Below are 16,027 nucleotides of genomic sequence, written 5' to 3' on the forward strand. Positions count from 1 at the left end.
ATAATGCTCCATAATAATTACTTGTTCATTTTTTGCAAAATACACCAACCGGCATGGCTAAATTTTTGAGCGCAAGTAGAATATGACGTCAAATGCCTCTTCTTATGTGAGCATGCACTGAGCACAAAGCCGAGGACTTGAGAAAGTAAGTTGATAACCATCATTGCGGTACTGTTTAACTCTGCTTGGGGAATTCAGGTTTTGTTGCGCTGCATCTTGAGCACAAAGCCTGGGTTTGGTGAGCCACTTTACCCCCAAAGACTTGTTGTTTTCTTTGCCTGGGTGTGTTGCTAAGGCATTTAAACCATAAATCATAAAAGCCTAGAAAGCGTGACTATGACAATGCCTTTAATTTCCAAATTTCAATCCATCCATCCATTTTCTATTCCGCTTCTCCTCATTAGGGTCGCGGGGGCATGCTGGAGGCTATCCCAGCTGACTTCGAGCGACAGGCAGGGTACACCCTGGACTGGTCGCCAGCCAATCGCAGGGCACATATAGACAAACAATCATTCACACTCACATTCATACCTACGGACAATTTAGAGTCATAGATGGAAATTGTGTTGTATAGGTTAAAAAAAGATGCCAAGGCCCATAAAGCTGAGTGCAAAGAGATTACTAAGTTTAGCAATGAAGTCTTGCCAGAGACACTGTGGATGTCAATAATGTAAAGACCTTGCTTATGACATCAAAGTGACACATTCTGAGTGGCTGCTCAAAGCATTCCACCTTTTATGACCTTTTTATCGCTGCATTCTTTTTACCTCTTGAGACTGCATGATGACACTGAAGTACAAATTGAGCACTGAGAAACAGCAGAGAAGGCCAAGCTACTGTAGCTGTCTATACAGTCGTTCCATTGCAGATCAAATTTCGCTGCTTCACTCTATCACGGTTTTTCAAACATATATTAATAAATCATGCTGTTACGTGGTTGAATACAGCCAGTAAATCAGTAAAAAAAAAATAAATAAATAACAAAAGCATATTTGTATGTACAGTACTTCCTTGTTTATTGCTGTTAATTGGTTCCAGATCCACCCATGATAAGTGAATTTCTGCGAAGTAGCAATCCTTCAGTTCCTGAATTGAATATTTTCATTATTACAGCATTCTAGACATGAAATAACACCCATATAGTCACCTTTACATTTGTATTACTAGTATACATAATCAGAGAAAATTAGGCATTTAAGATAAAAATAAAACGTGCTCATGTGTGTTCCAGTAAATGTGTTCCAGTGCTAGTCAGGGACCAGAAGGGGTAGCAGACAGGAAGTGATGCCCGGGATTCAGACTTGAGGTTTAGCTTGTCGTGGCTTATGGCCGCAACAGTAGCCCCTGTTATTATCATGATGATTATTATTATAATTATTATTATTAGCTTGTCTCTCCGAACAGACACTGAGGATACTGACACCTACTGACCAATGTAGAATACTACATTCACAATTTGAATAGTCTTCTAAATAGCTTATATTTGTATTTTAGTTCGTTTAGCCATTTTTATGTTTGAAAATGCTTAATTTAGGCAAAAAATACATAACATTTGCTTAAAGGAAAACTGCACTTTTTTTTATTTTGGCCATCATCCACAATCCTTATGCGATACATGAACATGCATCTCTCTTTTTTTTTTTGCATTTTAAAAGACACAAAAACACATAAAAAGCGACAGCTCAGTAGTGGGTGTAATGGGATACACCTATGCCATCCACAAAGACCGCTATTAAAACACCTCCAAAAGCTTTCAACAAGGGTTTATGGTTTTATATACATGATGTGACCATGTAGTAACAGGTACATTCATGATAACATGTAATACTTATAGTATTTTGTGTTTTTCAGCCATTCTAAGCATTACCGGAGCTTCCTTTCTCTGCCCATTGATTTCACATAGCAACGTCATAGAAACTAACACCTACACAGAGCATTAACTTTTCCAAACTCGGAAATAAAAACACAGCAACGGCTGCGGCATCTCGAATATGTGGCCATACCTTTTGGTTGCGTCTGAGGCATTGTGAGAGCGACGCTGACGTGCTACGAGCGAGTCTGTGGTGAAGCTAGTCGCTAGCCGGTGTGGTATGGCCAAGTGTCAATACGCCAGTAATGTAGTTTGATCTATGAAATTTGTGTGTAAATGGAGCGTTGTTGGTGCTTTTTGGAGACTTTAGAGGAATAAGTATGTCCCATATGTGCAGTAATGAGCTATATTTTCTCAAAAGCGACTAGCGACAGATCTAGCGGCTTTTTCCTGGCATCTTTGGAGAGTTTTCTGGTATTTATTGACTGAATAGTGAAAGCACATATTGTCCTGCAGTTTCTGTTCTCACTGAGCAGCAGCCAGTGCTGCTGAGAGGTCCGCCCTGCTCCAAAGCAGTCACAAGCGGTCAGTGTGCAGTCAGCTCCCGCAGCACACAGAGCATAGTGAAGCTGTACGCATCCATCAATCACACATGTGCGAGACGCCTGGGTGGAACTCACTCTATTTTACAGAGTGAGATCTAAAATGTAAATGTTTCTTAATCATCATTAAATTACTACTCGTTAGACACAAGCCTCATTTGGACTCAGTCACTTGCATGTCAGGGTGTCAAGAACATGTGATGGAATTACATTGTGTGATAAATTAAACAAGTGCTCCTACTTGCAAGATAAGGGTGGAGGCTGGAGGCAAGTCCGGATGTAATTATTATGTTGGCCAGACTTTGAGAGGTGCTGGCTGAGATAAAATATTGAAATTATTTTATTTTGATGAAGAGATGGCCAATTTTAAATTAAACAATAATCAGGTGGGGTTTTTTTTAAGTTCGGAAAGTAATTGTGCTTTTACTCTCTTTTTTGTCTCTCCTACGAGGTTATGCTTTTTTCCTACAGCATCTGTTATATCATATGCAAATGATATGCAAATTAGCCAATGAAATCATCTAGCAACTTCTAGAACAGCCAATAGCTACAACATTGCTGAAAGGGGCTCGCTTGTTGTGATCACATGGGTCTCTATCCGGTCACTGCTGGATAGACATGCAAATAACAGGCTTTTATTGCAGGTGATCTCACAGCAGGCACAATAATAACATAATAATAATAATAATAATAATAATAATAATAATAATCATAACACTGGTAAGGCACGGGTAGTACAAATGTAAAGGTGACTATATGGGTGTTCTTTCACATCTAAATGGCTCTAATAATGTTAAAAACGGTATTTATAAGATAAGAAGAAGGAATCCTATTTAGTGGAAATTCACTTATCACGGTTGGGTCTGGAGCCAATTAACCACAATAAACGAGGGATTACTGTATTACAATGGGCTAACACAGTCATGACTAACACGGTTATTGTGACTTAATTTTAGGTGGAAGAGTCCACTAGCCCCCACCTGTTTGGTGCGGTCTGTCATCAAGATGGAACTTGTCCTCCCTGGGTCGCTTGGGAGCCGTACCAAGTACCTTGTTTACCAACTTCAAACCCTCCCGCCAGGAAGCAGGTGTAATCACTACAGAGAAACACACAAAAATACAAATATTGGTACCAAAGTTATATTTGTCTGTCTAGTTAAGTACATGTAAAATAATCTTTTATATTCATAAGCTTTCATTATAAAAAAAAAACACACAAAAATGTTGAAGTAGTTCCAAGAAAAACACTTCTTCAAACAGCCTTCTGTTTGAATAGATAAGGAGGTTCACATGATCTTGGTTACAGATTTCAGAGCTATTTATGGAATCATGAACGAACTTAAGCCGGAAGGAGGAGGTGACAAAAAGTTCTGTTGTCAGGTTGCTAGTGCACAAACACCAAAAACGAGTATTGGCAGATTCTGGAACATTATGTAAAATTTAAAAAGCCTACTTGCACTAAGCCACGCCTGACAATTGACAACAGTGTAGACTCATTTCAACAGATCATATCTCCTTTTAGATAACCTATATTTCTTGTTACTATTGAATTATCTGATGTTGTTGGGACAGCACACATCATGGCCAAATCAATAATTCCGGAGCTGACATGGGTCATAATGAAACACAACACCAAATTTCATCCAAAACAGGATAAACAATCAACATGAAACAATACATGATGCTCAAAAGCGGGATGCATTCAAATTTAGGGGTGCATCGATTCCAACTTTCTGGCCAATCACCGATATTTAAAAAGTCTGACCTGCCAATTGCGATTCTGGAGATACCAATTTTATTTTATTTTTAAATAATTGACAGTAAACCTTCAAGACTTATTCCGAGAATGTTTCACTCTTATTTTGTTGAGAAACATTGAACGATACCTATGAAGCAATACAAACTTGTTGTTTTATATCTACACACATGAAAGGTTTAAAAAATTGCTTTCCAAACTACTAAATGATCAGTTCCTTTAGTCTTTTATTTTTCACTTTTTTAAAAACAAACAAAACTTGCACAATAGGTTACACTGCAGACCTGATTTGAGCAAGTGCACAGCCAACAAAAATGGCTGGTCCAATGCCATGAACTCCATGATTTTCCTTGTAGTAATGTAAGCTATTTATTATAACACCCTTATTTTTTTACCAAAATTAAACAGGATCTTATTTTGAAGGCCAAGAAGTGTGTTGCGTGTGTTGAGAAGGTCTCTTTACTTTTGCTAAATGAGACAACCTGTGTACATGTATAAAACGTACCCCCTGCAGCCATGGCCCCATTTACACCGGACTTCCACGACATCAGCGGGCATCCTGAAACCCTCAGTTTCAGCACCTCTGCTCTTTTCACTGCCCATAAACGCAAAAACTTGGCCGCTGAGTGGCTCATTGCTCCAGCTAGCTTTAACTTTAAGCTTGATTGCTAGCCATCAGTCAGGCAGAGCAAAAGGGGACAGTCATATGTAAGTTATGGACCGATCGCCAATGACACAAAAATAAGGAACCCGGCGTCAATCAATCGGTGCAAGCTTATTTAAAATGTTTAGCATTTAATCAGTTAAACAAGAGTTCATTTGTCAGCAATTTCGCACTTAGCTATTAGATAATAATGGATGAGTTTGCTTTATACTGTATTTAAATCTCAGTTCATTAATGTACAACTAACAACTTAATGGAACATACGGCTTTCCCTCCAAAGTGGCATAGCCATCCACTATGTTTAGTCTGCATCAGAAACAATAGCCAGCGAGGTAGAGAACAGATGTCTATGACACATCCATTTAGTGCCTGCACTCAAGACCTCCTCTGATTATGAAGCACTAATTTAAAAAGGTGACTCAATCATGAGGTCGTATCCATTCACCTGATTATTTAATGCACAAAGAAGTGAGTCTCAATGTATTTGTCCATTGTAAAATATATTCAACACAAACCATTAGGACAGTAAAATAAAAAGTACAAACAAACCTACCTGATTTAGCATTTTGGCCCGGGGCAACTTTGTGGATCTTCCTGGTTGGTTTGGGAGCTTCTCTCTCAAAAGAACGATGCCTTCCCTGTTGAGGCCTGGATGTTGTGCTTTCTGTAATCAAAACAAGAATATATAAGACCCGCGTAGGTGAAAGTGCATTACTCCTTACCTTGAATGTTTGTGGTATGTGTCTTACCAGCAAGCTGCCTTGACAGGTCTAGGCATATGTCACTGTTTAAACCGCGAAAATACTCCTCTTTTAAAGCGTTCCCATGCAGATTACGGGACTCTGTTTTGCTGAAGCCTGGAAATAAAGCAATGCAAGAGTAAGCAGAAACCAAGCTTATATTTAAAAAAGAAATAACAATTGTGATGAAGTTAGAGCGGTCAGGGATACCTTTGTAAGAAGGCGCTTGTGGTGCAGCTGCTACTTTCCTTATTTTGGCTGTGGGCTCAGTGACGCCATTTTTATTCCAGGTGTGTAGAATGGGCTGGTCAAGACGGCCTAACACCTTTTCCCTCTCTGCAGCCTCCTCCTGATGTTTCACCTGCTTTCGAATTCGCTCTTTGAGCTTTTCCAGCTTATCATCATGTTGATGTCGCCTCAGGTTCTCCAAGCGCTGGGAATCTGAGCCTGGACTGGTGGAAGGATTGCTCTCCGGTCTACATATGGAGTCAGAGGCTGGAGGTAGAGATGGGCTGCATTCTTGAATATCCGTTCTCTGTGTGATTTGTGTCTCTGGCATGACGTCCTCCATAGCGAGGCTTGTTGAAGGGTTTGCATAAGTCTGCAAGGTGTCCACAGTGGGTGGGTCATTGAGGTAGCGGACCTCTGTGCAGTCTCTAGAGTGTGCAGCGTCCTGGTGACCGTCTGTCTGCTTGTCCCGATTGTCTCTCTGGTACACAGGCTTGCTCAACAGAGGGTGAGAGGGGGCCTGTGAGGATGAGGACGAAGTCCCTGACACTGACTGCAGTCTGTAAGCTTGCAGCTGGGATGAGGGTTGTGATGGAGGGGCGGTCTCGCTGGACAGAAACCAGATTACATTGGATCAGCAGGAGGATCAAGATTAGTCTTAATTCAAAATCCACTATGCATGGATGGTCACATTTAGAAATGTTTATGCAAATATGCACACTGATTGACATGATGGAGCAATTAAAATGTCTAAAAAATAGAAAAAGCTATTTTTAGATCATCAAAACATTGCCCTATTAATTTGTTACTGGGTGAATGCTCAGAGTCAAGCATTAAAACTAATGCTTTTGCACTTCTCTGTGTAACTGTGTGCAAGCACATTGTTACATTATCTTATCATTTTCCTATGTACTAACCGGCAAAAACTACATTTGGAAGACAGGAAGTGAATAAATGTATTGCAATTGATATAAAACGGATCGAGGGTAGGATTAAATAAACTTTGCTTCTTCCTACTCCTTTTACACATGTTGAACTGCAAATTGTAAGATGTGATGTATTCCAATGTAATTTGTGCGCATGTTCAAATAAAGTTAAACCATTACCATTACCAACCATGTTCTACCACAATGCGGATGGCTAGAGCCGATGCCAACTGTCCTCCTGATATTTTCCGGGTCAGACGCCAAAACACGACTATAATTGGATACTGCTGGTCACTGAGAGGTCAAGAAGTAAACTTCCCCCTCTTTAGTCAGTCAGCTGGATAATTCTGTAGCGCAAACACTTTTGACAAAGAAGATGGCAAAAAGAAAGAAAGTACCACACATTTCAGCACAAATGGACAGAGGAACTTGCCTTCGTGGAGAGAGCAGGTGTGGCGGTGTGTCTAATAAGAAGTGATAAAATTTCATGAAACGGTCAAATATAAAGCGGCACTTAGACACATGCTCCATTTCTATCTAAATAGTCAGCGAAGAACAGCCGGAAGAAGGCATGCCAAGAGTTACTGTCCGAAGTGCAACCTAGTCAGCGGCAAACCTGTGCAAGCAGCCGACTGGTCTTCGGCCAGCTCTGCTGGTTCTTTAGCAATAGTGAGGAACAGAAAGCCATTCACAGATGGCGAAAATGCCAAAACATTCATGCTTGATGTGGTGAATGAATTTTATGACGACTTTTCGGATAAAGACAAGATAATAAAATGAATAAAAGGCATGCCTCTGTCAGCAAGAACGGTTCATGATCATACCATCATGATGGCAAATCAAGTGGAGTAAACACAAGTGAAGGACATGAAGCTTTAACCTCACCACGTATCAACCAGACTACAAAGCCATCAGCAAAAACATGCAGAGCCAGAAGTCACATTAACGGTAAGAAGTATTTTAATGTATTATTCATTAACAACATTATTAAAAGAACACTGTAAATGCAATGACTTATTATATTCTAAAGTTGTTGGTCTAAAAATGCACGCATTTACCGGTAGTTGTATACAGTGTTAAAAAAATATTCAATGGCTCTCACGGAAAAACATTTTAAAATATGTGGCTTTCATGGCTCTCTTAGCCAAAAACGTTCCTGACCCCTGTGTTCCATTTGTTTTTCTGCAAGAACATTAAACACGAGAAAAGAAGTAATGTGGCAAAGATATGGTATTGCCAGAGACTTACTAAGCACCCATTCAGATTCAGACATAAATATCGTATTTTCATGACCATAAGGCGCACTTAAAAGTCTTAAATTTTCTCCAAAATGGACGGGGCGCCTTATGTGTGCACTGAGCAGCGTGGGAGCGATGGATGAATGATGGCGAACACGGCTTTACTAAGACCGGGAGGCACAATTACGCCACAATTTATGAATAGATTGTGGATGCTTGGGCTAACGTGTCTGCTTGCACTGTTGTTTGAGCTTTTGCAAAAGCCGGCATCATTTCTGAGGAGCCGCACGGCAGCGAGACTGACTCTGACAATGACGAGAGGGAACCTGGCGTGTTTGATGGAGAACTTGCCCCGCTATTCATTTTGGATACAGAAGGTGAGGACTTCTGATGGATTTGTGGATGAGGATTGATAAAAAAAATAACGTGAGTACATTGTTAAATACTTCAACAAAGTACAACTGAACTCAGTTTTGCTCCCGCTGCCTTTTTAAAAACATACGCTAGCATAGCGTGCATGCATACTAGCGTATTGTAGCGGTGCTGGGAGCACTTCCTGTTCCCCAGCGTGCTTTGCGGTATTGTTTTGGTGCAAATGCTCTATGCTGTTACATGTTTGAGCTACATAGTTGTTAGTTATTGTTTTGTACAAATAGTGGTAGTGTCTTGTCTGGTTTTGTCTATCTGCTGCGTTGCTGTGTGATGTTTTTAGCTGTGCACCATGACTGAGACTGTTGTGTTGAGTGATGACCTTCTGCGATTTCCAGTGGATTTGATAAACTGTATGAGAACTCTGTTATTAATCTGCCCAAAGAAATAAAGCACTATCCCTTCCTCACTGACTCTTGTAAGTGTGACCATAACTGCGCCCAATAATACGGAGCGCCTTATATATGTGTTAAATACAGAAATAGCACGTGTAACTGAGACTGTGCCTTTTAATACGGTGCGCCTTATGGTCGCGAAAATACGGTATTTGTAGGATTTGTAAATACCAACCTGTACAAAGCCAGTGCTTCCCTGAGCGCCATGCTGTTGTGCTTGTCGACATTGCTGTCTTGCGTGGCATTTCTTAGCGGGCTGCGTGAGCGTCTCTTTTTGGAACTTGACCGACGATGGACCGTGGACTTTGAAAATGTTGTTGTCTCATCTGTGATGATGACAGTGTAACTTTAATATTGCATAACACAACTATTCAAAGTAATTTAGCTAACAGTTTTATTGTGTTCCTAACATGATTTAACAACATTTAAAAAAAACTAACCTCTACTCCGGACAGTCACTGACTGTTTTTTCTTGGGTGGATCCATGACAGACAAGAGGAGCGCTGTTGTCCCAGGAACTGCCTCCACATGGTTTTCTATACGGCGCAACTACACAGAAAGTATGTAAATGTCATTCTCCATAAGTTATGGCTACAAGGGTCCACTAAATCAAGTGTTAGTGTGGCGCTCTAAGTATCGTTTTTGTTTTAGTTACAATCAATAAATCAACAGACTATTTGATATACAGTCGTCCCTCGCCACATCGCAGTTCGAATTTTGCAGCTTCACTATCACGGGTTTAAAAAAATATATTCATAAAATCAAGTTTCGTGGTTGAATACGGCCTATTATAAGTCAAACAAATTTAACATTTATTTGCCGAAATTAAGCATTTAAGCATAAAAATTGCTCAATTAACTAAAATACAAATATAAGGCATTCGGAAGATGCATTCAAAAATGTTATGCGTGGAAATTCACTTATCACAGTTGGGTCTATTATTTATTTGTGAATAAATAAATAATCTGTTTCATGTTTATTTTAATTGTGGATCATTACAAATATGTTTTGTTTTAGTCGTACACAGTGAGAAAAAAAAATTCTGCATTAAAAATGGACAGGCTATTGATCACAAAAAAGATGCATTGATAATTGTTTTATCATCACATCGCAAGCCTCTTAATCTCTGGGCAGAGATTCCCATCCCTAGCAGCGACGCCCCAGTTCACAATCTCTTCCCGCGAGACAGCTTTTCTCTAAATGAGGACTATCGTCACGTTTCAATCTCACGAGATTTTGAGTCGATCTCGTGACCCCCCTAATCGCAACCGAAGGCTGACGCATAACATCACAAAATTCTTCCTTGTGTACTTACAGCAGCTTTGGACTGAGGCAAACCCTTCCATGCAGTTGCTAGATCTGATAAAAAAAAGAAGAGAATTATGAGCGTTCCATGTAGAATATAAAACACAATGTGTGTATGTTGGTACCCCCGAGAAGGCCATGTTTATTTAATTTAAATAAAAATTTTACATAGCACCAGATCATAACAGAATAATTTAGTGATACTGTAACAGTCTGGTTTTGTTGTACTGTACATGTTGATGTTCGGAGTTCCACAGTATGTAAATGCCCCTTGGCGTGAGTGCGCTTGGTGAATGAGGAGGAACTGTAATTAGTGCTAGAGTTCAAAGCTTCAAAAAGGTGTGCAACCCTATGAATACGATGTTAGAATTGAACTGTTGCTCTGTTCAGGTTGGCAACAACGCTTCAAAAGAGCATTAGCGGCTCTGCGTGTCTGTCGGATCCCGACAATACCTTGCATATAGAAAAGGCCTATACACTGTTCTGTTAATTAAACAAAAAAATAGCCTTATGTTATTTACACAACAAAATGCCATTTCTGTCTCTACATGACTGTGCGTGTACAATTTCTTATATGATCTCTTTCACAAGCAGTGGAGCGATCACATTAGTTAACTGAAAGTCTTAATCGTGACTTTGTGAACTAACTTGGAGTTGTTCCAGTGCTTTTTAGTAGGGTTGTCACCATACAACTTTGTCACTTCCAAAAATCATTCAAATCATTCATACTTATACTTACTACGTAGTGTGGAATGTTACAAAAGGCTTGATCAAGTGATATTACAGAAAACACAGAACAATCAGGTGCTGAATCACGTATTTAAACCTGACTTTACTTACCACCGACAGGGGCTGGTCATCTTTTCAGTTATAGCTAATGACTTCTTGGCGCCCCGTGAGAGTTTCCAGTGTGATGCTGCTTCAAACGCGCAATGAGTTGGGTCGTATTAAACTTCACTGGTTCTGTGTCACCACAGGAAACTTGTGCAAAACAAGTTTTGCCCTCAGCTGCAAAGCCTTTTTTGAACTTTAACCAAAAATACACATGCCCAATATCACTCTTACTCCTTGCTGCTCTGTTAACATGTTAGCACATGCTGGATTTACTGCTTGTATCAGAATGTCAATATCGAAGATTTTAGATGTAGGCCGGTATAAGCTGATATAATACTCATTTTAATGCTGATATCCAATATCAATATCTGTACTACAGTTAGTGAAATGTTACTGAGCCCCCCACTCTCCCAAAGAGGTCAACCTAGGGGAAATACTGATCCCATTCTATTCCTTAATTCAAAATGTATTATTTTGTTACACACCTGTATCAAGGTTGTTATCCGAGTGCTGATGGACAGTAATGCCAAAGGACAGAGGAGCCCTTTTACTACTCCTCATCTCACCCATTCACCTGCAGCCAAGTTTACACTTTGGCAAGGGTAATTGGGTTATCTGAAATAGAGAAAGGAGAAAGTTGAGCATCACCTTATGAACTGTATGTACTCCAATTAAGAATATACAGTAAATGTTCCAATTAACGCCTCTTGTCAGTTAATCACCAAGTGTCCTATACAGTACAGCACAAAAGTGAGTGTACCCCTCACATTTCTGCAAATATTTCATTATATCTTTTCATGGGACAGCGCTAAAGAAACACAATAGTAAAAGTAGTCAGTGTACAGTTTGCTTCTTCTAAAAATGATACAGAAGAAAGCCTGAAAACAGTTGGCTCAAGACAGATTGTGGACATGGATTATTGGAACCATGTGGTCTGATGAGACTAAGATAAATTTATTTGGTTGAGATCATGTCAAGCGTATGTGCGAAAACCAGGTGAGGAGTACAAAGACAAATGTGTCTTGCCTACAGTCAAGTATGGTGGTGGGAGTGTCATGGTCTGGCACTACATGAGTGCTGCAGGCACTGGGGAGCTATAGCTCATTGAGAAAAATGCATATCAACATGTACTGTGACATACTGATGCAGAGCATAATGTCCTCCCTTCGTAAACTGGGCCACAGGGCAGTATTCCAAAATGTATACCCAAGTGGCAATGTAGTTTTGAATTGGGTTGTTGCGCAACAAGACTTAATTGAAACATTCACAATTATGCCTCAATGTTTATCAAATTATATTGATACTTAAAGTGCACTTAAATTGAAGCATGAATTTATGGTATTATCTTGGTCAAAGTGACTCATAGAATACATTTTATATTGATAATGCTGTACAAAACGTAGCATGAATTGTTATTTGACGTCAGTAACAAAATATTACCTGTTGATTGATTTATATAATTGTTTTGTGACCTTGTGTAGGTCTGATTTTTTCCCCGTTGAATCTTTTGTGCGATATGCTGACAACATGCATGATGGCGAGCTACCCACACACCGCATCGCGGTAGGAACATTCTTTTTCTGGACATTATCAACGCATCTGTTTCCCCTCTGATTAACTAGATTAAGGACATGAAGGACATTGTGTATCTGAACCTAGACTGAGTGTAATTGAAATTTAATGTGTTCTCCATGGGGTGTATTATCTATATCTAATTGTTTCATATCTATTTATACTAATTACAAATATCTATATAGCCTATATATAATGAATACTCTATTGAATATATATAAATATATACCTATTTGAACTGCAAATAAGTTTTGTTCACACACTGAGGCTCCAGTAGTTGAACCTCCTTCTGAGTGCTAAGAGTTTTTAAGTGCTAAGAATTTAGCCACAGTCAGCCCTCAGCCCCACCGCATTACAGTAGCGAGTACATCAACAGTGACTTACACCCCCCCCCCCCCCCCACTTGGTCGCACGAGTCCAGGGGCCTTACTTATAAAGCTTGCGTATGCACAACAGGGCCGAAAAGTTGTGTACACCGTTTTCCAAGCCAAGTATGGTACCTATAAAAACACAACTTGAAGTGAGAATGTGCGCACCGTTGCCCCACCTTTGTAGTCAATTGCGTGAAGGTGTGCGTACGTCACTTTATTTAGGTCTGAATATTTTTGTCCGTACGCACATTTTGGGTTTCTGGCGTACGCAGACTTTTAGTCACATTTCCAGGCACAATTTTATAGATGAGGCCCCATTTCTGGTCTGAACATAGTTCCGCTTAGTTGCTAGGTCATTTGAGTAAAGAGTTTGGATTCTCAACCCAATATGCAATCAAAAGAGTAATACATTTGCATCATAAAAATGCCTCCCCGAAAAAAAAAAAAAAAAAAAATCGGACCTCACAAATTGCTCAGCGTTATATTTGTCTCCCGCCTCATCCCTGCGCACTGTCGCCTCTCCATTCTTGTGTAGACGCTTGCATCTCTTTCCACGACGGAACACCATGGCCAACTTGTTTATGTGTGTGTTCCACAGCGGAGGGGGTAAGTCACTGTTGATGTAGTACATCGCTGATGGGGATGATATACAACTTAATGTCAAAAAATCCGAACTATCCCTTTAAGAGGAAGAATGGCGATAGAAATGAGAGTTGTTCATTGTTTAGTGAACAAATACATCACCCACACACATAATGTGACAGATGGTTAAACAATTCCCTGGCCAAAATCTGTCTACAGTGCCTCTGAATCAATTTTTCCCTTAAGAAATAATGTAAATCCAAAAAGCCAAACATTTGTCCCTTTGTGCGACCTCTGTGAGAAAGAGGCTTAAACTACAGTCCCAGCTTGAAATTCTAAATCCAAAGTGGTGATTTACAAAGGCAAAATGATAGAAATGGTGTCATTGTGCAAATAATTACAGCCCTAACAGCATGTTCTGATATTAGACAAGCTCTTGTTACTACCAAAACAATGGGCTTGCTAAGACCATAAGGTCAAATGAAAATCAAAACAAAAAAAATAACACAAAGAGAAAAAACAGCCAGCACTTTGAAAAAAGGAAATGCTTCAGACAATTTTACATAAAACATTCCTAGATGACAATACATACAGTCAAGTATGTATTAGGCTAAAGTTCATTATAGATTTACAAGTAATGTCTGTTACAACACCTTGTTTCACAGGCAGAAGTGCTATGTCAACTTGTCATTTAAAACTGGTTTAACAACAGTGTGTTCCTCAGCAGTTTCCATGAGGGAGGGTGAAACTAAAAATGACCATGAATGTGATGTTTACCTAAAAAGACCTGTAATACCAGAGTACAGTACATACAGTCCAAGCTGGACTTTTTAAAAACTCAGGACTCGTTCCTCTACTCTCACTGGCACATATTGTAGGATGTCTTCATTTTGCTACGTTTGCACAGTTTTTTTTTTTGTACAGACTTAAACAGGTCATGCAGTTTGCTCATACGAATCACATGACATTGCCCTGACGCGAACACGGTCTCCTTGACAAAGCAAACAGGAAGCAGCCGGTGCTGGTTACATTTCCAGCTGAGTCATATATGATGTGTATTCTTAAGCCTCATACCAAGTACTAACTGAACATTGAAAAGAACACCCTGGGAGAAAAGTGACTGCAGAAGTCATTGCATTCAGGTGAATGTTACAGTCTGGAAATCCGGGTTTGCATGTCATCCCTGTACTCCACCTTCCTCTCACAGCCCAAAAACAGACATGTTATTACTCTAAATTGTTGGTAGGTGTGAATTGTTTGTCTGTATGTGCCCTGTGATTGACTAGTTCAGGGTGGACCACACCTCTCACCCAAGTCAGCTAGGGGTAGACTCCAACTCGCCCGTGACCCTTATGAGGATAATCATTATAGAAAATCGATGATGGACAGACTTTTGACCTTAATTAGGACAACCAAAAATCATCTGACATCATTTAATTACATATCTGGAACATTATACTCATTAGAGCATAGCTACGATGATAACGGCAACTTTAGGGGAAAATGCCAAATGTTATTTCAACATGAGCCACCTTTCTAATGCTGTATACAGTATTAGTTACATTGCGAATGGAAGTTTTTGCGCACAGACACCACACCACATCTCAATCGGCCATTTAAGAGCTCACAGTAGTAGTTAAGTAAGTTGCTTAGCTGCAAACATACGAGACAAGAGCAGACAGGGGCTTATAATGTTGACTTATTGATTTACTTTCATGATCATTTAACAGTTTGTAGTCTGTTGAACTCTTCACCAAGCGATGTTAGGCTATTGTCGATAAGCTTCTTAGGGCGTGAACTAAAGGTGGGATATTACTTGGAGCATAAACCAGTCAACGATAAGCATTGCAGACTTTTTTTACGTAAAAATTAAGTAACTATTTTCTTTCCTTTTAGTTCTTCGGCCCAGAAAAATCACCGGTGAAGCAAAACTCGGGACACATTCCTGCTAACCGACAAGAAGTCATGACTGAACTCCAAATAACATTATAAAAAAAAACACAATTCTTACCTTTTTAAGATAGTGATCGGAAACATTTAGATGCCTTATCGTGGTGGAATCATGACGAAAAATGTCCTCACATCATCAGAAATCTTCAGATTGCTTCAGCGGTCTGTTTGCTAACGTTAGCTTCAAGCAGCTAGCCACTGCCACTTGTGCTAACGAGCTAGCAACTTTTTCAGTGTCGCGCACCCATTGTTATAATCCAAGTTCTCTCCCAGGTAGTTTTAACAGATTTCGCCTAGATAATTTGTGTCCCAGGTCCAATAGTGGCTACCCGCCTCTGAGTTTGTCTTTGCCGGGTTACGACACGGACCTTTCGGAACCACTGAAACAAGAGTATCCAAGATGGGTCGCTTTGTGACGGACGACTCAATAAAATATCGCGAGATTTTGGACAAGCGCACCCGCTGGTCACCAACGAGATAGAAAAAATTTAACTTCTGATTTAATTTAACCCGATTTTGTCTTAATTCACAAATACACATTTTTTAAAATTACTTTTAGGAAATTCACTTCAAGTACTTCATTTCCCTAATTACAAGTGGAGTAATGCAAGATCTTCCCAACTGA

At 39.7% G+C, this 16,027-nt stretch overlaps 1 protein-coding gene across 3 annotated transcripts in view; it reads right to left on the reverse strand.

The window, feature by feature from the left end:
• The window catches only part of cep350 (centrosomal protein 350), a 46,271-nt gene extending 30,460 nt beyond the window's left edge, over positions 1–15,811 (reverse strand). For all 3 annotated transcript variants that reach the window (XM_054789601.1, XM_054789600.1, XM_054789602.1), the window contains exons 1-9: positions 15,464–15,811; positions 11,413–11,542; positions 10,104–10,147; positions 9,229–9,337; positions 8,964–9,114; positions 5,783–6,408; positions 5,582–5,689; positions 5,386–5,496; positions 3,393–3,509 (exon numbers count right to left, since the gene is read on the reverse strand). In XM_054789601.1, coding sequence (XP_054645576.1) covers positions 3,393–3,509; positions 5,386–5,496; positions 5,582–5,689; positions 5,783–6,408; positions 8,964–9,114; positions 9,229–9,337; positions 10,104–10,147; positions 11,413–11,497 — 1,351 coding nt within the window. In that variant the 5' untranslated portion in view covers positions 11,498–11,542; positions 15,464–15,811. The remainder of the gene's footprint in view (positions 1–3,392; positions 3,510–5,385; positions 5,497–5,581; positions 5,690–5,782; positions 6,409–8,963; positions 9,115–9,228; positions 9,338–10,103; positions 10,148–11,412; positions 11,543–15,463) is intronic.
• Between the last annotated feature and the right edge of the window lie 216 nt (positions 15,812–16,027).

This window comes from Dunckerocampus dactyliophorus, chromosome 10 (assembly GCF_027744805.1).
Source record: "Dunckerocampus dactyliophorus isolate RoL2022-P2 chromosome 10, RoL_Ddac_1.1, whole genome shotgun sequence".
NCBI classification, from domain to species: domain Eukaryota; kingdom Metazoa; phylum Chordata; class Actinopteri; order Syngnathiformes; family Syngnathidae; genus Dunckerocampus; species Dunckerocampus dactyliophorus.